The sequence below is a fragment of the Chiloscyllium plagiosum genome, unplaced genomic scaffold, assembly GCF_037043375.1.
Source record: "Chiloscyllium plagiosum isolate Xiang-an unplaced genomic scaffold, Cpla_swu_hap1 HiC_scaffold_36, whole genome shotgun sequence".
NCBI classification, from domain to species: Eukaryota; Metazoa; Chordata; class Chondrichthyes; order Orectolobiformes; family Hemiscylliidae; genus Chiloscyllium; species Chiloscyllium plagiosum.
Window position 1 is genome coordinate 15,403,381 of NW_028270174.1, and position 18,723 is coordinate 15,422,103.

Here is an 18,723-nt window from a genome sequence, read left to right on the forward strand (position 1 = left end):
GTTTTGTTTTTAGGAAATCATTTTGTTTTTAATGAAACAAAGATTTCTTTAACACTGTAGAATAGACTGGTAACGTGAGGGGTTGTTGGCTCACTCAACCTCCAAGGTTTCAGCAGGACAAGTGTACCTGCAGAAACAGAATCAAACTGGACCGATCAGTGCTTCCCTGGCAGGAACAAAACCAAGCATGTGCAGCCCCATGACAGCCGAGTTGGTGTCTAAAACAAGTCAAAGGTCGACAGCCAATTGCCACAAAATATTATTGCCATGGTGAGCTAGAAGTGCCCAAATGCAGGAAAGCGATTGCTATGATTGAGGAAAACGGTAAATAAAATATTTGGGCAGAGCTAAGGCACCTGGAAACCAGAAGCAACGTGATCCAGAACCACGCCGTTTTATGGCTGTGTGAAGTGTAGGAAGAATTGCTTGGTGAACAGTTCAGCAAGGTTTCCAGAACAAAGACTTGATTGGTATGATCCATTTCAAACTCTTCCAACGTTTTATTTTTGCCCTGTAACCTTCTATTCCCCATGAGTCTGGACAACATATCACTGTACAGCAAAATTAATCTATATAGCACTTTTTTTTTTAACATGGAAAAATGTCTGCGAAGTGTTTTGATGGGAGCATAATTAGCTAGAATTGACACCAAGCCATCAAAGCTATTGTTGGGATGACTATAAGCTTGGTCTTCTCCTGGAAAAATAAATAGGGAAAAATGTCTTCAAGCCTTTTTGGCCCTCACAGCCCCTGTGCTGATACTCAAGCTGTGTGGACAGGTATTTGGCAATAAACAATTGACAAAACACTGCCATTGACATTGAGGCTTTAAGGAGCATCTTATAGGAAGCTGTAGTGATAGGTAAATAGACAGATACATAGAAACAGAGAAACTAAGGGAAGGAATTCTGTAGCATTTGGCCTTGTCAGCTTTAAGCAGAGCAATAATTCAAAGTACAGCATTGCAGAGCAGTTATTTTCCAGAGTAGTTTGATATATTGACAGTAGGTAAACCAAAGGCAGGATAAAATCTCTTAAGGAACTGACTGGACAGAGTGCCTGGACTTGTGCAAGTCTCCTTGCATCCATTTGCCAGCTTCTGACACCTGTATCCACATGCTACTATGCACTTCAGTTTCTGTTTTCTGCCTTATCAGTGACTTACTCAAGGAACCAAGGTACAATCGAGTTGTATGCTGCAGTGACTCACTGTGTGTTAATCTCGAGCTGTCATTTAATAAGAAATTATATTCTCCGCGTTCAGCTTTGTTGATGCCCGACCCTGTAGTGCCCCCTGACTTCGAAAGACGTTGCTCATGTAGACAATGATCCAGTTTGGTGAGGAGCAGGGCAATGCTGTATGTGTCCACAGACTAAGTCACGAGATATCCTCAAGTTAAAAGAATGGGCGGAAAGTGTGGCTGGTTATACACAATTGCAAAAACTCTGCAAAGTGTTTAGCTTGGCAGGACCGATCGCCCATCCATGGTCAGCTGAAAACGCTTATCTGGGTTTCAGAACAGTATCCGGCCACATGTCTAACTGGCTGTGGTTACTGCTGGTCCTGAGAGAAAATTGTAGACATTTATGATGCTCTGATCGTCTCCTGGAAAAATAAACAGAGAAAAACATTTCAAGTCTTTTTGGCCCTCTCAGCCCCTGTGCTGATACTCCAGCTGTGTGGACAGGTATTTGGCAATAAACAATTGACAAAACACTGCCATTGGCGTTGAGATTAATACTGTTTTATGCATTCCTCTTCAAGAAACATTTAAAAGAGACCTAAGGAGCAACGTTTTCACGCAGAGTGTGGTGCATGTATGGAACAAGCTGCCAGAGGAAGAGGTGGAGAATGGTACAATTACAACATTTAAAAGGCATCTGGATGGGTATATGAATAGGAAGGATTTAGAAGGGATATAGGTCAAATGCTAGCAAAGGGATTCGATTTATTTAGAATATCTGATCAGCAGAGAAGGGTCTGTTTCCATGAAATACAATTCTGTCTATGACTAAGTGTCTTACAAGACCAATTAACCTTGAAGTTTCTTCTAAGTGATCAGTTTGTGAATGACTGACTGTTTCTGTTATATGTTTTTTGCAAAGGAATTTTATTGATAACTTGGCAAGTTTTTTTACAACTATCAAAAGGGGAGATGTCTGTATGAGGAAGGAAAATGCTTCAAAACTGTTAGAGCCTAAGACTCTGCCTAGGGACACATCATTTGAGCACAGTGAAAACCACAGTATGTTATCTTGTATGTAACACTCCTGTTGGTACAGTAAATTAAGTGTTAGACTGCATGCAGTGAGTTACAAAATGGGGTAAACCAACAGTGATGAGTATAACATCTGATCTAGGATATTTGCCAATTTCCCAAATTTTCACCTACAGTTCTGTAGGGTGTACTATATGTATTTCCATTATCTTTATAAATAAATGACTTGTATTCATGTAGCACTTATCAAATTTGCAGGGTATTTACCAGACAATTAATTACTTTTTAGTGTTTCTGTGTAAATGAGGCAGTCACTTTGCACACAGCATAGTCTCACATGAAAACAGTGAACTCAATGATCAATGGATCTGTTTTTGCTGGGGTGGGTTGAAGGATAACAGTTGGCTAGGGCAAGAGGAAAATATTCATAGTCCTGTTTACATAGTTCAGTAGGATTTTTAAACAAGTTATGTGGGCTTTAATGCTGCATCATCAAGATGACACCTCTGACCATGCAGCACTCTCCATTAGTCTCTCTCTTCCCGCACCACCTCCCCCCCCCCCCCCCCCCCCCCACCCCTCTCTCTCTTTCTCTCTCTCTCTCACTCTCTCTCTCTCTCTCTGTCCCAACATAGTGAAACTGGATTATTTGCTCATCAAGTCCTGATGTTGTGACCTTCGAACTAAGAGGGCAAGAGTGTTATCAATTGGACCATGACTGTTGTGTCGGAACTTAAGGAGCCCAGAGCAACATTGTGATGATAGCAGGGAGCTGCTCCTCACCTGATATTAAAGAGCAGCATGTGAGAGGAGTTAGTTCATTCTCAGCTTTGTTAGTGAGTCAAGTCCTGAGACTTCAAGTGGAGTGTGGAGTAAAATGATTAACATTAGACAGAAAAGCTAATAGTATCAGTACAGTAACAGTAAGGTCAGAGTATGGTATAACTGCCATTGCCACATATTACAGTATTAAGAATTGCAATACAATAAACAGTGTTCTTAAGAAGCAAGCCTTAAGACATTTCTTGACCTTGTTTTATCCTTGGTTAGTTTTCTGGGACTCAAGCCCATAACTGTGGGAATAATAACACAAGAATAACACTTGAAGAACTGTGACACAGCTTTCTTGAGCACTTCTTCAATTGAGATTGACCACAGCAAATTTATTGCGGTGATTAGTTCTCTTTCTGGAGTACAGTTGAACTCTTGTGCAGTGGACCAGCCTTGAGATGCCAGGAATCACGTCCTCCCAATGTCTTTCCTTCCATTTATTTGTCTATCTATGGGGCCCTCCCTCTTGTTTACACTGAGAGCAAACTGCTTGTTTACACAAAGGTTAGAGTGGAAATTTGCTCAATTATCTCTGGTACAATCACTTTAATTATAATTTAATTCTCATTTGAAATTCTGACAAAAAAGAAGTGAATGCTAATGATTTGCCACTCAGCCCAAGCTATTGCAATTTCAGAAGTGACCCTTTGCTCAGGCAATTTTTTTTTTCTAATTTCCCTGGGCTATTATGTGTATTAAGGTTTGCATGCAAATACAACTCTGACTTCAACATGGTTTCCACGCTCACTTAATTTTGCACATCTAATTCATGTGGAGATTCAAGGCCACACAGTCTGCCTTCATAAACGCACTAGTTTACTGATCGTCTTAATTCTCCCTCAGTTCTATGAAGGCAGCTTGTTGAGGACTCTGTTTAAGGGCATAAGAAATAGGTACAGGACTATTTCGTACAGCGCTGTGGCTCTTTCACCATTCAAAAAGAGCATAGGTGACCTTTCTTTCAAATGCAGTTTCCTGCTCTATTACCTAATTAATTGATGCCTGTATTACCCAGAAGTATATTAGTAATTGGTTCATGGAGGTCCACAGCATAGAAAAGGACTCTTCAATTCTGCACTAGACAAAAACAGCAACCTAACTATTCTGATTCCATTTTGTAGCACTTCACCCAAAGCTTTGGATGCATTGGCGTTGCAAATGCACATCTAAATACTTCTTTAATGTTATGAGGGTTGTTGTCTCTATGAGCCTTACAGACAGTGAATAATGTCATCAGTCTTGACTATCTTCAGTGACTGAATTGTCTGAGATAGGGAATTCAAAAAACTTTATAACCCGCCAAATGAAGAGATTTCTCCATTTCCCAGTCTTAAATGCTAAATTATTCTGAAACCATAGTCTTGATTATTGACTGGGGTGAGTTTTGGTGAGATTGTAAGGGGCAAAGTTTCAGTGGATACTAGCATTCTGTGGAGTTAACAATATGTTTACATTTTTGGAATGGCATTTTTCCTGGATGCCCCTAATTCTAATTGTCCTTTAATCCAAGCACTCTACCCAAAGGAAACTGTCACTTAGCATATATCCTTGAAAAATTCTATTTGTTTCTATGAGATTACTTCTCATTCTTTTGCATCCCAATGAAGACAGGCCTATTTCTTTAATCTATCTTTATAGGACATCTCTGAAAGTAATCTTCTGAACCGTGATTGCATCCCTTTAAGGAGGTGAAAAATGTGTTGCTAGAAAAGCACAGCAGGTCAGGCAGCATCAAAGGAGCAGGAGAATCAACGTTTCGGGCATAAGCCCTTCTTCAGGAATGAGGAGGGTGTGCCAAGCAGGCTAAGATAAAAGGTAGTGAGGAGGGACTTGGGGGAGGGGCGTTGGGAATGCGATAGGTGGAAGGAGGTTAAGGTGAGGGTAATAGGCCGGAGAGGGGTTGGGGCAGGGAGGTTCGGGAAGAAGATTGCAGGTCAAGCAGGCGGTGCTGAGTCTGAGGGTTGGGACTGAGAAAAGGTGGGGGGAGGGGAAATGAGGAAGGTGGAGAAATCTGCATTCATCCCTTGTGGTTGGAAGGTTCCTAAGCGGAAGATGAGACGCTCTTCCTCCAGGCGTCGTGTTGCCATGGTCTGGCGATGGAGGTGACCAAGGACCTGCATGTCCTTGGCGGAGTGCGAGGGGGAGTTAAAGTGTTCAGCCACAGGGCGGTTGGGTTGGTTGGTGCGGGTGTCCCAGAGGTGTTCTCTGAAACGTTCCGCAAGTAGGCGGCCTGTCTTCCCAATGATTAGGAGGCCACATCGGGTGCAGCGGATACAGTAAATGATGTGTGTGGAGGTGCAGGTGAATTTGTGATGGATATGGAAGGATCCCTTGGGGCCTTGGAGGGAAGTGAGGGGGGAGGTGTGGGTGCAAGTTTTGCATTTCTTACGGTTAGAGGGGAAGGTGCCGTGAGTGGAGGTGGAGGTGGAGGGAATTGGTGGGGAGTGTGGACCTGACGAGGGAGTCGCGGAGGAAGTGGTCTTTTTGGAACGCTGATAGGGGAGGGAACGGAAATATATACTTGGTGGTGGGGTCTGTTTGGAGGTGGCGAAAATGACGAAGGATGATACGATGTATCTGGAGGTTGGTGGGGTGGTAGGTGAGAACCAGTGGGGTTCTGTCCTGGTGGTGATTGGAGGGGCGGGTTTCAAGGGCAGAGGAGTGGGAAGTGGAGGAGATGCAGTGGATAGCATCGTCAATCACGTTTGAGGGGAAATTGCGGTCTTTGAAAAAGGAGGCCATCTGGGTTGTTCGGTATTGGAATTGGTCCTTCTGGGAGCAGATGCGGCGGAGGCGAAGGAATTGGGAATATGGGATGGCATTTTTACAGGGGGCAGGGTGGGAGGAGGTGTAATCTAGGTAGCTGTGGGAGTCAGTCGGTTTATAATAAACGTCCGTGTTGAGTCGGTCATCCGAGATAGAAATGGAGAGGTCTAGGAAGGGGAGGGAGGAGTCTGAGACGGTCCAGGTTAATTTGAGGTTGGGGTGGATGGTGTTGGTAAAGTGGATGAACTGTTCAACCTCCTCGTGGGAGCACGAGGTAGCGTCGATACAGTCCTATACATTGGGGAGACAGGCCGTCTACTTGTGGAACGTTTCAGAGAACACCTCTGGGACACCCGCACCAACCAACCCAACTGCCCCGTGGCTGAACACTTTAACTCCCCCTCCCACTCCGCCAAGGTCATGCAGGTCCTTGGCCTCCTCCATCGCCAGACCATGGCAACATGACGCCTGGAGGAAGAGCGCCTCATCTTCCGCTTAGGAACCCTCCAACCACAAGGGATGAATGCAGATTTCTCCACCTTCCTCATTTCCCCTCCCCCCACCTTTTCTCAGTCCCAACCCTCTGACTCAGCACCGCCTTCTTGACCTGCAATCTTCTTCCCGACCTCTCCGCCCCCAACCCCTCTCCGGCCTATCACCCTCACCTTAACTTCCTTCCACGTATTGCATTCCCAATGCCCCTCCCCTAAGTCCCTCCTCCCTGCCTTTTATCTTAGCCTGCTTGGCACACCCTCCTCATTCCTGAAGAAGGGCTTATGCCCGAAATGTCTCCTGCTCCTAGGATGCTGCCTGACCCTGCGCTTTTCCAGCAACACATTTTTCAACTGCATCCCTTTAAGTATATTCTACCTTTCATAAAGCACCAAAACTCTATGTAATGCATGAATGTAAATCACATTGATTTGATTTTAGTGGGATGGACCCTTCATGGGTAATATACACAGGCAGCTGATCACTACCTTGATGTGTATTCCCCTCCCACTTCACCCTCCCTCAAGACCATAAGCTATAGGCCATTCAGCCCATCGAGTCTGCTCCACTATTCAATCGCAGGGTTTCTCAATCCCACTCTCCTGCCTTCTCCCTATAATATTTGATCCCCTTACTAATCCAGAATCTATCTATTTCTGTCTTAAATACAATCAATGAGTTGACCTCCACAGTCTTCTGTGGCAATGAGTCCCACAGATTCGCTACCTTCCGGTCGAAGAAATTCCCCCTCCTCTCAGTTCTAAAGGGTCAAACTGTCACCCTAAGGCCATGCCCTCAGATCCTAGTCAAAACACCTTCTCCACGTCTGCTTCATCCAGTACCTCTCACTATGCTGTAAATTTCAAACAGATTCCCCCTTCATCCTTCTAAACTCCATCAAGTGGAGACTCAAAGTCTTCAACCACTCCTGTCAACCAAACTGTCAAAGGTGAATTCCACTTCCTATGTGTAGCTTTCCCGAAATGAAACGGGAGATTTCTGGCTCTGCTATCCTTGTATGGAACTGCACACCAGTGATCGCGTCGATAACCTTTTATTCACTCATAGGACCGTGAGGGTCACTGGGCCAGCATTGGTTGTCCTTCTCAAATTGCTCTGAAGGAGGTGAGGTTTGGGGGTCACCTTAAACCACTACCGACCTAGCCGTGAGGATTTTCAATCTTTTCCCTATAAAGGTCTCCACACGGTAACAAACAAATCCTCATCTTTGTTCTTGACAGATGTGCCATCTCAGTTTTACACAGCAAGAGCCAAGGCAGTAAGTCTCTGCTCGAATTATTTTCACCGAATTAATTAGAGACTCTGCCTTTCTGTCAAGGTGTTCATGTTTTTCCTTACAGGTATTCCTCCATGTGATAATGGCTGGCTAATCTGCGTTAACTAAGTTAGCTAGCGGTTAAACATTTGCCCAGAATGGCTACATTATTCATAGTTAACCAGGATTGTGGGATTGTCTGGCTGACAAACGCTTTGACTTAAGGTTTCGTCTGCAATGCATTTTGCCTGACAGCGCTGCACCACTGCATCAGATGAGAATCAAATCTCAAAGCAGGGGGAGTGGAATCTGCAAGCTTCAGAATTGTAGACAAGAGATCCATCAATGAGCTCCAGCTATCACCTTCCGAAATGACTAAAACAATGACATTTCGATGCAACGTACATTGCTGTTTTAACTCATTCTTGCAGGGGAGTGAGAAAATGGTGTTTTACTAATTGAAACACTTTAAAAATCACATGGGATCATTCCAAAATTGATCCCATATCTGAACGATAGTATCTTTAAGATTACACCACCGCCTCTCTGCTCCACTTCACAGTAAGTTTGGATTCAGGTCCCTGACGTAGTACAGCGTTGTGTGAAGGTCAAACACTCCCAGACAGGAACAAAAGCAAAATGGAGGCTCAGGATCACACATCTGTGGGGTGCTTCCCTACGTGAGAAAGGAGTCCCTATTTCTACAATGATGCCTGGGGAAGGAGTGAAAGGTGCCACCCCTAGATCTTCTCTCTGAAAAACAACTTAAAACATGTAGAGAAAATAACTCAAGCAAAATCCTTAGATCAGTGATACAATTCATTCATGGGATGAGGGCATCACTGGCTAGGCAAGAATTTATTGCCCATTCCTAATTGCCCAGAGGGAAGTTAAGAGTCAACCACATTGCTGTGGGCCTGGAATCAAATGTCGGACAGACCAGTAAAGATGGCAGTTTCCCTTCCTGAACCAGATGGTTTTTTCTGACAATTGATCATTGATTCATGATCATCATTAGGCTTTCAATTCCAGTTTTTTTAAATTGAATTTAAATTCCATCATCTACCATGGCAGGATTCAAACCCAGGTCCTCAGGACAATACCTTGGTCTCGGGATTAAGAGCCCAGTGACAATACCATTAGGCCATCACCTCCCTAGCATTCTTGCCTATTGATTTCAACCCAGAAAACTTGAATCTAACAACAGCAACTTGCTTTTGTATAGTTTTCTAAGAGGGACTAACTACCTTTTAAGGTTCTTCACTTGGACATCATTGAATAAAATTTGACACCAAATCAAATAAGGTAATATTTGGAAAGGTGACCAAAAGCTTGGTCCAAAAGGAGGGCCTTCAAAAAAGAGAGAGAAAGGGAAGGAGAGGTTAGGGAATGTCATAACTTGGGTTTTATGCAGCTAAAGGAATTGCCACTAAAGTGGCAGGTTTGTGTTGTGCAAGGGGGCAGAATGGGAGCAACATGGAGATCTGGGAGCATTGCAGAGCGAGGAAAGATTTCGGAGATGGGGTGGGGTGAGGCTGTGTAGAACCTTGAAAACAACAATGAGAACATCAAACACTGTATAGAAGCCTTTGAGAGAGACAGAAACTGCAGTTGAACCAGGTTGGGAGTTTATGCATTGATATCCCACTGCGTAATTTCAGGTCCTCATTGCTAATTCACCCTCATTACTGAAATGGTGCTGTTGGGCCTCAGCCATTTTGAATGCTTTCCAAGATATTTGTTTTTATTCTAAAAAGAAAAGCTTTTATTTGAACATTTTCAAGATAATTGAATTTAAATGAGCATAACACTTCAGTGCTGTGTATTTGAACTGTTTGTTAATTAGGAGTGTGGGGGTTATTATTGTGCAGATGTTGCGGGAGCTCAAGGCAGATGGACCAGTGACGACTATAATGAGGACGATGCATATAATTGGCTTCCAGGTGTCTTTGTAATTAAAGCAATTAATGAAAGTTGTGCTTTGGCTATTGAAAGGCTCTAAATATTGACTTCATAAGAACTTAAACGTTTCAGTCAGTTTGCTCCCAACAATAAGTGCTTATGGATCACTTTGTATGCAGCATGCAAAATATGTTCTCTCTGTCTGTCTGAATTCAACTAATAAGTGTACATGTAAATCAAAAAGAGCTGCAGCCTGAAGTCGAATTGTGGAGAACATACAGCACAGAAACAGGCCATTCGGCCCAACTGTTGTGTGGGGATAATGTTCCTGACAGATCTCCTCCCAGCTGTCTTCATGTCTTCTTATGAACATATCTTCCTATTCCTTTTTCCCTTGTATGTTTATTGAGCTTCTCCTTAATTACATCTGTACTATTCACCACAAATACACCTTGTGGTTGCAAATTACACGTTCTAAGTACTCTCTTAAAAAGAAGCTTGCCCTGAATTCATAATTGGATTGATTAGTCAATATCTTACATTTTATGGCCCCTAGTTTTGAGCTCTGCTACAAGTGGAAACATCTATCATGGTTTTACACTTATCATAATCACTATAACATTTTTTTATTATCATTCATCTTGATATTTCCAAAAGTGCTCTTCCTTTGCTCAGTTTTATTAAATTAATGATTTCTTCTTTGAAAGTCCAATTGTTAATGGGGATTAATGCAATGGGCAATGTTGGCTTGTTCAATGTAATCTTAAAGATAAGCCGTAGTTGCAACGTTCACTGTGGTTCCTGGAAACTCCCTTGGGTGTTTAAATACCTTAAGACAACAGCTTCTAGTCTTATCTCTTGATATTGTTTCAATGTATACTAGCTTTTGTCAATTTTGACTTCATTTGGGTAGTAGTGGATAAGGGGAACCTGGCTTCCTGCTCCATAACTCTGTTCAATGAAGTCAATAGAGAAGATCAGATCTGATTTAGGGATGGCACGGTGGCTCAGTGGTTAGCACTGCTGCCTCATAGTGCCAAGGACCCAGGTTCAATTCCAGCCTAGGGCAACTGTCTGTGTGGGATTTGCACATTCTCCCCGTGTCTGCATGGGTTTCCTCCAGGTGCTCTGGTTTCCTCCCACAATCCAAAGGTGTGCAGGTTAGGTGAATTGGCTATGCTAAATTGCCCATCGTGTTCAGAGGTGCATAGGTTTGGTGCATTAGTCAGGGGAAATCTGGAATAATAGGGTAGGGGAATGGGTTTGGGTGGCATATGCCTCAGGGGTTCAGTGTGGACTTGTTGGGCCAAATGGCCTGTTTGCACACTGTAGGGATTCTATGATGATTTAAAACAGGCACCTGGTTCATGACAGCCACTTCATGCACCAGCTGCAACTCCAAAGGCAAATGCTGACTTTTAAAGTCAATGGAGATGAAATTTCTGTGCTTAACGGACAATTTGCAATGTTTGCATGTACAGGTGAAAACCCAGCCCTATGGGTAATAGCATCAGACTTTCAGACAAGAGCTTTGTGTTATTGCAGCTAGTTTAGTCTAGTGAACAAGCTTGAGGGACTGAATACTTTAAAAAGTTCTTATGATAATCATCTTATTTTACTCTTGGGAGACAGCAGTTTAACCAGTAGCCCTTTTTTTTCTCTTTTTATCTCAAAGCTTCAGCTCCAAAGATAAAACCACTGAAGAGTGATGTGGTGGTGAATGAGGGGAAGAAGCTCGTGTTGAGATGTGAAGCCATTTCAGGTTATCCACAACCCACCTTCAAATGGTATAAAGATGGCAAAGAACTGATCAGTAATAAAAAATCCAAAGAAATCCGGATAAAGAGAAAGAAAAGGTATGTCCAGTTCCGAATGTGGTATCTTTTTGCGATTATTGTTGACTGGCAGGAGATTTCATAAGATGCATCCTTTGATCAAAGTGACAGTGTCTTCATCCTATTTATTGTTAAACTGGTCTTCCTCTATTTGATTATCAGTGCACCCTGCGGTACTGTCCCTCTCCTGGGTAAAGCGCTTAGCATCCTGGATCAGTAATCAGAAGGTCATGATTCATATTCCAAGTTGCCTTACCAGACAAAATAGCTCTGGTAACTTGTGATCTAACACATTAAAGGCTTGAAATGAAAATCAAACTGTCCACTTTTCTAATCGCATCCTGAATGATGGGTGAATCCAGTCCAACTCTACGTCCCACTCTTGATAGCTGAGGATGAGTAATAAATGTGACCCCTGCTGGTGTTGTTCACGTCTGGAGAACAAATAAAATGTCTCACTTGTCTGACATTGTTGGAAAAATTGTGTCACTCAACTCTGCTTCCACAACCTGGATGATAGTAGCTGTTTAAGAGAGGGTCAGTCTGTTTGATGCTTCTAAATGTCTTTTACTAACTTCCAGCTATCAGGAGCTTATGGCCTTGCATGCGTTTATATGTTTCATTCCCAAAGTTAGAGCTGAATGTATCCACTGTTCTTTTGATTGATACCTTCTTAAGAATATCTGTAATATACCCTTTTAATGAGTGAGAGCTCTGAAACATAATGTCATCTGCTTCATCTCCAAGTGCCCCTGTTCAGTAGAGTTTAGGAGCCTGGATCTTTTCCAGACCTCTTTTATCTGTCTTCTTGTGGGATGTGGACATCGCAGGCTGGGCCAGCATTTATTGCCCATCCCAGCTACCCTTAAGAAGATGGTGGTGAGCTGCCTTCTGGAACCGCTGCAGTCCATGTGCTGTAGATAAACCCACAATGCCCTTCGAGAAGGCAGGGCCATCCCTTAATTTCTCAGTCTCTGACTTTAGCTGAGAGCGGTGTTGATTTAAAGTTGAAATTTATAGATCTCACAGAGTTGCCTCATGCATTTCTGAACATTCCCTGGAGTATTGTCTTTTGTTTAACCATGTAAATGGCTTGCTTTTTGCTCTTTAAAACCTTCTAAACCAGCCTTTAGTTTAAAGAAAAGCTTTCAAAACATGCTGTTTATTATGCTGTTTAGCAAACAGATGGATTCCCCAGTATCATCTTCCTCTTCATTTGTGGAAAATAATAGTAATCATAGAATCCCTACAGTGTGGCCTAACAAGTCCACACTGGCCCTCTGAAGAGTATCCCACCTAAACCATTCCTCTACATTTACTCCTGACTAATGCACCCAACATACATTTCCCTGAACGCATTGGGGAATTTAGCATGGCCAATTCACCTAACCTACACATCTTTGGATTGTGAGAGGAAACCGGAGCATTGGGAGGAAACCCACGCAGACACGGGGAAGAACATGCAAATCCCACACAGTCACCTGAGGCTGGAATCGATCCTGGGTCCCTGGCGCTGTGAGGCAGCAATGCTAACTACTGAGCCACTGTTTCACCCCTAGCATGTCAAAAGAACTGAGGATTTGGCATCAATATGACATTTATTGGATTTGATTTCAAAATTGGGTGGGCAATAAAACAAATGGTCAGTCTGATTCTGTCAGATTCTCACTAAGTTTCCCTCCTCATCTCCAAACACCATCCCAATCTGCCTCGTTACTTTTCCTTTGGCTCCTCCTCCTTCACCACTTCGCCTTTTCTGGCTGGGAAGAGCAGGGGTGATAATGAGTGGCAGGTGGCAGAATTATGGCTGGGTTGTGGGGAGACCAACATCTAGATGAGGATGAATATAGACAATGTCAATAAACGATGCCAGCAACCTCCAATAATTCTCTGTGCCCTGGCAAACTGATTTAACCTCTTATTTACAAAGCCCTCCATTCTCTCATATCTCACAATACATGGGGAGATTAAATCCTTAGTCAGAGAGAGGGAGAGACTTTGAAAAAACTTTTAAGTAGGGACAGAGACAGTTGGGGAGGGAATCCCACAATTTACGGTTGGGATGGTAGAAGACACAGACACAGCTGAAAAGAGTGGGAGAGACAGAAAGCAACAATGGGAAAATGGAACAGTTATGTGGCAAGTATAGAACTTGGAAGGGATGAGACCAGATAAGAATTAAATATGAAAATTTGAAAATTGAAGCCATGGTAGACTGAGAGCTCAGATCATTTAATAGAGGATGATGGGTTATAGGATATGGACAGTTGCATTTTGGTTGGACTCAGGCTGGGACTGCAGTGAAATATTTTGGACAGAATCAGATGAATGAGCAGAAATGGGCAGAGACAGGTAGAGCAAGAAGAAAAATAACAAAAGAAGAAACCAAATAGAAGATAGTTGAGAAGTTATTTCAAAAAGGGAATAAAGTTTCACTGTTTGTTATCTGACCTCCAGGATTAAGTTACTGGCTTAAACTCATGAAGGGCTAATATGTGCTCATAAAAGAGAACTTTATGTAATAATAGTGTTACAGTTCCATTATCTTTTCTATTTGAGGATGGTGCATGATGGAGTTAAACAGCTATTGATTTGCAGTGAAGGACTGGCAGTACCCATCACTATTCTGTTCTCTTACATTGAATTACAGGAAAAATCACTGCCTTATAAAAAGTCATTAATATTAACATGCATTTTTTAAAAACTTTGGCTTGTTATTGATTTTGGAATGTGTTTGCTCAAACAGCGAATGCTGATATCATCTTTGCAGGAGTAACGTGGGAGGGATAGCTGTGAGACATTTCTCATCTTAACAAGTTCTGCAGCTAAATTAATCTGAGTTTAGTGCCGGGGTTGAGAAACTTCACTTACAAGGATCTGTTGGTAAAGCTAGGGCTTTTCTGGTGGTGTGTTAGTGTCGCTATCTGTGGTCCAGAAGATCCAAGTTCAAGTCCTACTCGCCCTAGACATAACATGTCTGAATAGGTTGATTAAAAATAGGAGAAAGTGAGGTCTGCAGATGCTGGAGATCAGAGCTGAAAATGTGTTGCTGGAAAAGCGCAGCAGGTCAGGCAGCATCCAGGGAACAGGAGAATCGACGTTTCGGGCATAAGCCCTGAAGAAGGGCTTATGCCCGAAACATCGATTCTCCTGTTCCCTGGATGCTGCCTGACCTGCTGCGCTTTTCCAGCAACACATTTTCAGCTCTGATTAAAAATAGGGCCTTATTGTGCATTGTGACTTTGAGGGCAATGATGGCATAGTGGTATTGTTACTAGGCTAATGATCCAGAGGCCCAGCCTAATGCTCTGGGGGTATGGGTTCATATCCCACCGTGGCAGATGGTGGAATTTATAGAACATTTGAATATTACAATGCAGGCCCTTTGGCCCTCGATGTTGTGCCGACCTAATCCGAAGCCCATCTGACCTACACTAGTCCATTCTCATCCATATGCCTATCCAATGACAATTTAAATGCACTTAAAGTTGAGGAAAAAGGCTCTCCCTATCTAACCCTCTGATTATCTTAAATGTATCAATTAAGTCACTCTCAACCTTCTTCTCTCAGACGAAAACAGCCTCAAGTCCCTCAGCCTTTCCTCATAAGACCTTCCTGCCATACCAAGCAACATCCTAGTAAATCTCCTCTGAACCCTTTCTAATGCTTCCACATCCTTTCTATAATGCAGTGACCAGAACTGTATGCAATACTCCAAGTGCGGCCGCACCAGAGTTTTGTACAGCTGCAGCATGACCTCATGGTTCTGAAACTCAGTCCCTCTACCAATAAAAGCTAACACACCGTATGCCTTCTTAACAACCCTATCAACCTGGGTGGCAACTTTCAGGGACCTATGAACATGGACACCGAGATCTCTCTGCTCATCTACACTACCAAGAATCTTACCATTAGTCCAGTACTCTGCATTCCTGTTACTCTTTCCAAAGTAAATTGCCTCACACTTTTCTGTATTAAACTCCATTTGCCACCTCTCAGCCCAGCTCTGCAGCTTATCCATGTCTCTCTGTAACCTATAACATCCTTCGTCACTATCCACAACTCTACCAACCTTAGTGTCACACGCAAATTTACTAACCCATCCTCCTATGCCCTCATCCAGGTCATTTATTAGAATGACAAACAGCAGTGGACCCAAAACAGATCCTTGTGGTACACTAGTAATTGAACTCCAGGATGAGTATTTTCCATCAACCACCACCCTTTGTCTTCTTTCAGTTAGCCAATTTCTGATCCAAAATACTTAATCACCCTCAGTTTCATGCCTCCGTATTTTCTGCAATAGCCTACAGAGGGGAACCTTATCAAATGCCTTACTGAAATCTATATACACCACACCAACGGGTTTACCCTCATCCACCTGTTTGGTCACCTTCTCAAAGAAGTCAATAAGGTTTGTGAGGCATGACCTACCCTTCACAAAACCATGTTGGCTATCCCTAATCAACTTATTCATCTCTAGATGATTATAAATTCTATCTCTTATTACCCTTTCCAACACTTTACCCACAACTAACATAAGGCTCGCTGGTCTATAATTACCAGGGTTGTCTCTACTCCCCTTCTCGAATAAGGGAACAACATTTGTTATCCTCCAGTCTTCTGGCACTATTCCTATCGCCAATGACGACATAAAGAACAAAGCCAAAGACTCAGCCATCTCATCCCTAGCTTCCCAGAGAATTATAGGATGAATCCCATCCAGCCCAGGGGACTTAGCTATCTTTACACTTTCCAGAATTGCTAACACCTCCTCCTCGTGGACCTCAATCCCATCTAGTCCAGTAGCCTGTATCTTAATATTCTCCTCGACCGCATTTTTCTAGTGTGAGTACTGACAAAAAGTATTCATTTAACACTTCCCCTATCTCCTCAGACTCCATGGTCAACTTCCCACTACTATCCATGATTGGGCCTAATCTTACTCTTTTATTTCTTAATCTTTTATTCCTGATATTCCTATGGAAAGCCTTAAGGTTTTCCTTGATCCTATCCGCCAACGACTTCTCCTGTCCCCTCCTGACTCTTCTTAGTTCTCTCTTTAGATCTTTCCTGGCTAATCTTAACTCTCAAGCACCCTAACTGAGACATCACATCTCATCCTAACATAAGCCTTCTTCTTCCTTTTGCCAAGAGATTCAACTTCCTTAGTAAACTGCAGCCCAGTTCCTCCCTGCCAGGTTCCTCCCTGCCTGACCAGTACTTACTTATCAAGGATCCGCAGTAGCTGTAGCTTGAACAAGCTCCACATTTCAATTGTGCCCATCCCCTGCAGTTTCCTTCCCCATCCTATGCATTCTAAATCTTACCCAATTGCATCGCTAATGCCTTTCCCCCAGCTATATCTCTTGGCCTGTGGTATATACCAATCCCTTTCCATCACTAAACATAACTGAATTGTGGTCACTATCACCAAAATGCTCACCTACCTCCAAGTCTAACACTTGGCCGGGTTCATTCCCCAGTACCAAATCTAATGTGGCCTCACCCCTTGTTGGCCTGTCTACATACAGTGTCAGGAAAACCTCCTCACACATTGGACAAAACCTGACCCCTCTAAAGTATTTGAACTATAGTATTCCCAGTCAATATTTGGAAAGTTAAAGTTCCCATAACAACTAACCTGTCACTCTCGCTCCTATCAAGGATCATCTTTGCTATCCTATCCTCTGCATCTCTGGAGCTATTTGGAGGTCTACAGAAAACTCTAAACAGGGTGACCTTTCCTTTCCTGCTTCTAATCTCAGCCCATGCTACCTCAGTAGACGAGTCCTCAAACGTCCTCTCTGTCACCGTAATACTGTCCTTGACTAACAAAGCCACACCACTCCACCCCCACCTTTTTAATATTTTCTCTGTTCTTACTGAAACATCTAAATCCCAGAACTTGTAATAACCATTCCTGTCCCTGCTCTACCCATGTCACCAAAATAGCCATAACATCGAAATCCCAGGTACCAACCCATGCTGCAAGTTCACCCATGCTGCAATTTAAAGGAGGGTATTGTGGCTCTCTAACGCTGGGTCAAAAAGTCCCTAGTTTTGACTCCAGAGACGTCTCACAACATGCCTGAATGGGTAAATTAAGAACAACTAAATTGGAAAAGCACGGGGCAGGAGAAATAGTTGAGGAGAGTCTGTTGACATTGGCAGAAAGGTCAAGACTGGAGGATTTAAGGTGATTTGGCAGAAGGCAATCTAAAAATGTTTTTATGTTGTGACTTGTTTGAGGATCTGGAATGCAGGCCCACTGCCTGAAAGCATGGTTGGGGTAGATTCAATCATGCCTTTTAAAAGAGAATTTAATTATTATCTGAAGAGGGAGGAGAAAGATTCATGGCTAAAAAAAATAGGGGTGTGAGACCAGCTATGTAACTCTTGCTGAGACCCAGCACAGAGATGCAGGGCTGAATGGCTGTCTGCTATGCTGTCACCATTTTATGACTTGATCGTGCGAGTAAATCAAGAAATCTGAGTTCAATGGGTGTTGCATACAATTCCAATTTTCTTTCTTGAAATGTTATGCTTTCACGTCCCTCTCATATTTACTCAAATAGCTTTCTTCCATGTGTGATGGAAGTAGTAATGAGGAATGATGAGATCAGATTGTGCTTCCCATTCTCAGTCCATCAACAAAGAGGTGAATTGGAGCACCCCTGTCACTTCTTTGGTTGGGATGAGCCAACTTGGCGCAGACATGAATCAAGCCTAGTGCCTGCGGTGAGAACTTAGAAATTGAAACCAAATTTAATCATGCAGTGAAAAAAGTAAGAACATTTTAACATTTCTTATAGTTGATTCCAAAGGATAATGTGAAAAACATGAGACCTGGATTAATATGATGCTTTTCGTGACCATAGGATTTCCCAAAGTAATTTATAGCCAACGTAAAATACTTAGGAAGTGTGATTACTGTTGTAATCTGGCAGCCAGGTTGTGCACAGTAAGGTCCTTCACACAACAGTTATAATCAGGTAGTCTGTTATAATGTGTATATTAAGGGATAAATATTAGCCAGGACATCTGTGAGAACTTCTCTGTTTTTTGATTAATGCCATAGCATCCTTTGTGAAAGGGCAGACGGACCTTGACTTGATGTCTTATCTGAAAGATACCAGCTCCAGGCATGTGGCTGTCCTCAGTACTGTTTTGGAATGTTGAGACTAATCTCAGGAGTGGTTCTCAAGCCCGTAATTTGTTGATTCAGAGGTGACAGTCTCCTCCTTTTGAATAATTTTAAATGAGAATTTCAATCATTCAAACGTGAACTGACACCCAGAACTTCAAATGGAGTCTGCTTGTGATTTGGACTCCATGTGGGGCAGCACGGGGGTGGCTCAGTGGTTAGCACTGCTGCCTCACAGCACCAGGGTCCCAGGTT

At 42.9% G+C, this 18,723-nt stretch overlaps 1 protein-coding gene across 3 annotated transcripts in view; it reads left to right on the top strand.

Annotated features, from left to right (window-relative positions):
• nrg1 (neuregulin 1) overlaps window positions 1–18,723 on the top strand; it is an 835,600-nt gene that overhangs the window by 649,112 nt on the left and 167,765 nt on the right. For all 3 annotated transcript variants that reach the window (XM_087979983.1, XM_087979981.1, XM_087979982.1), the window contains one exon: window positions 11,162–11,342. In XM_087979983.1, coding sequence (XP_087836109.1) covers window positions 11,162–11,342 — 181 coding nt within the window. The remainder of the gene's footprint in view (window positions 1–11,161; window positions 11,343–18,723) is intronic.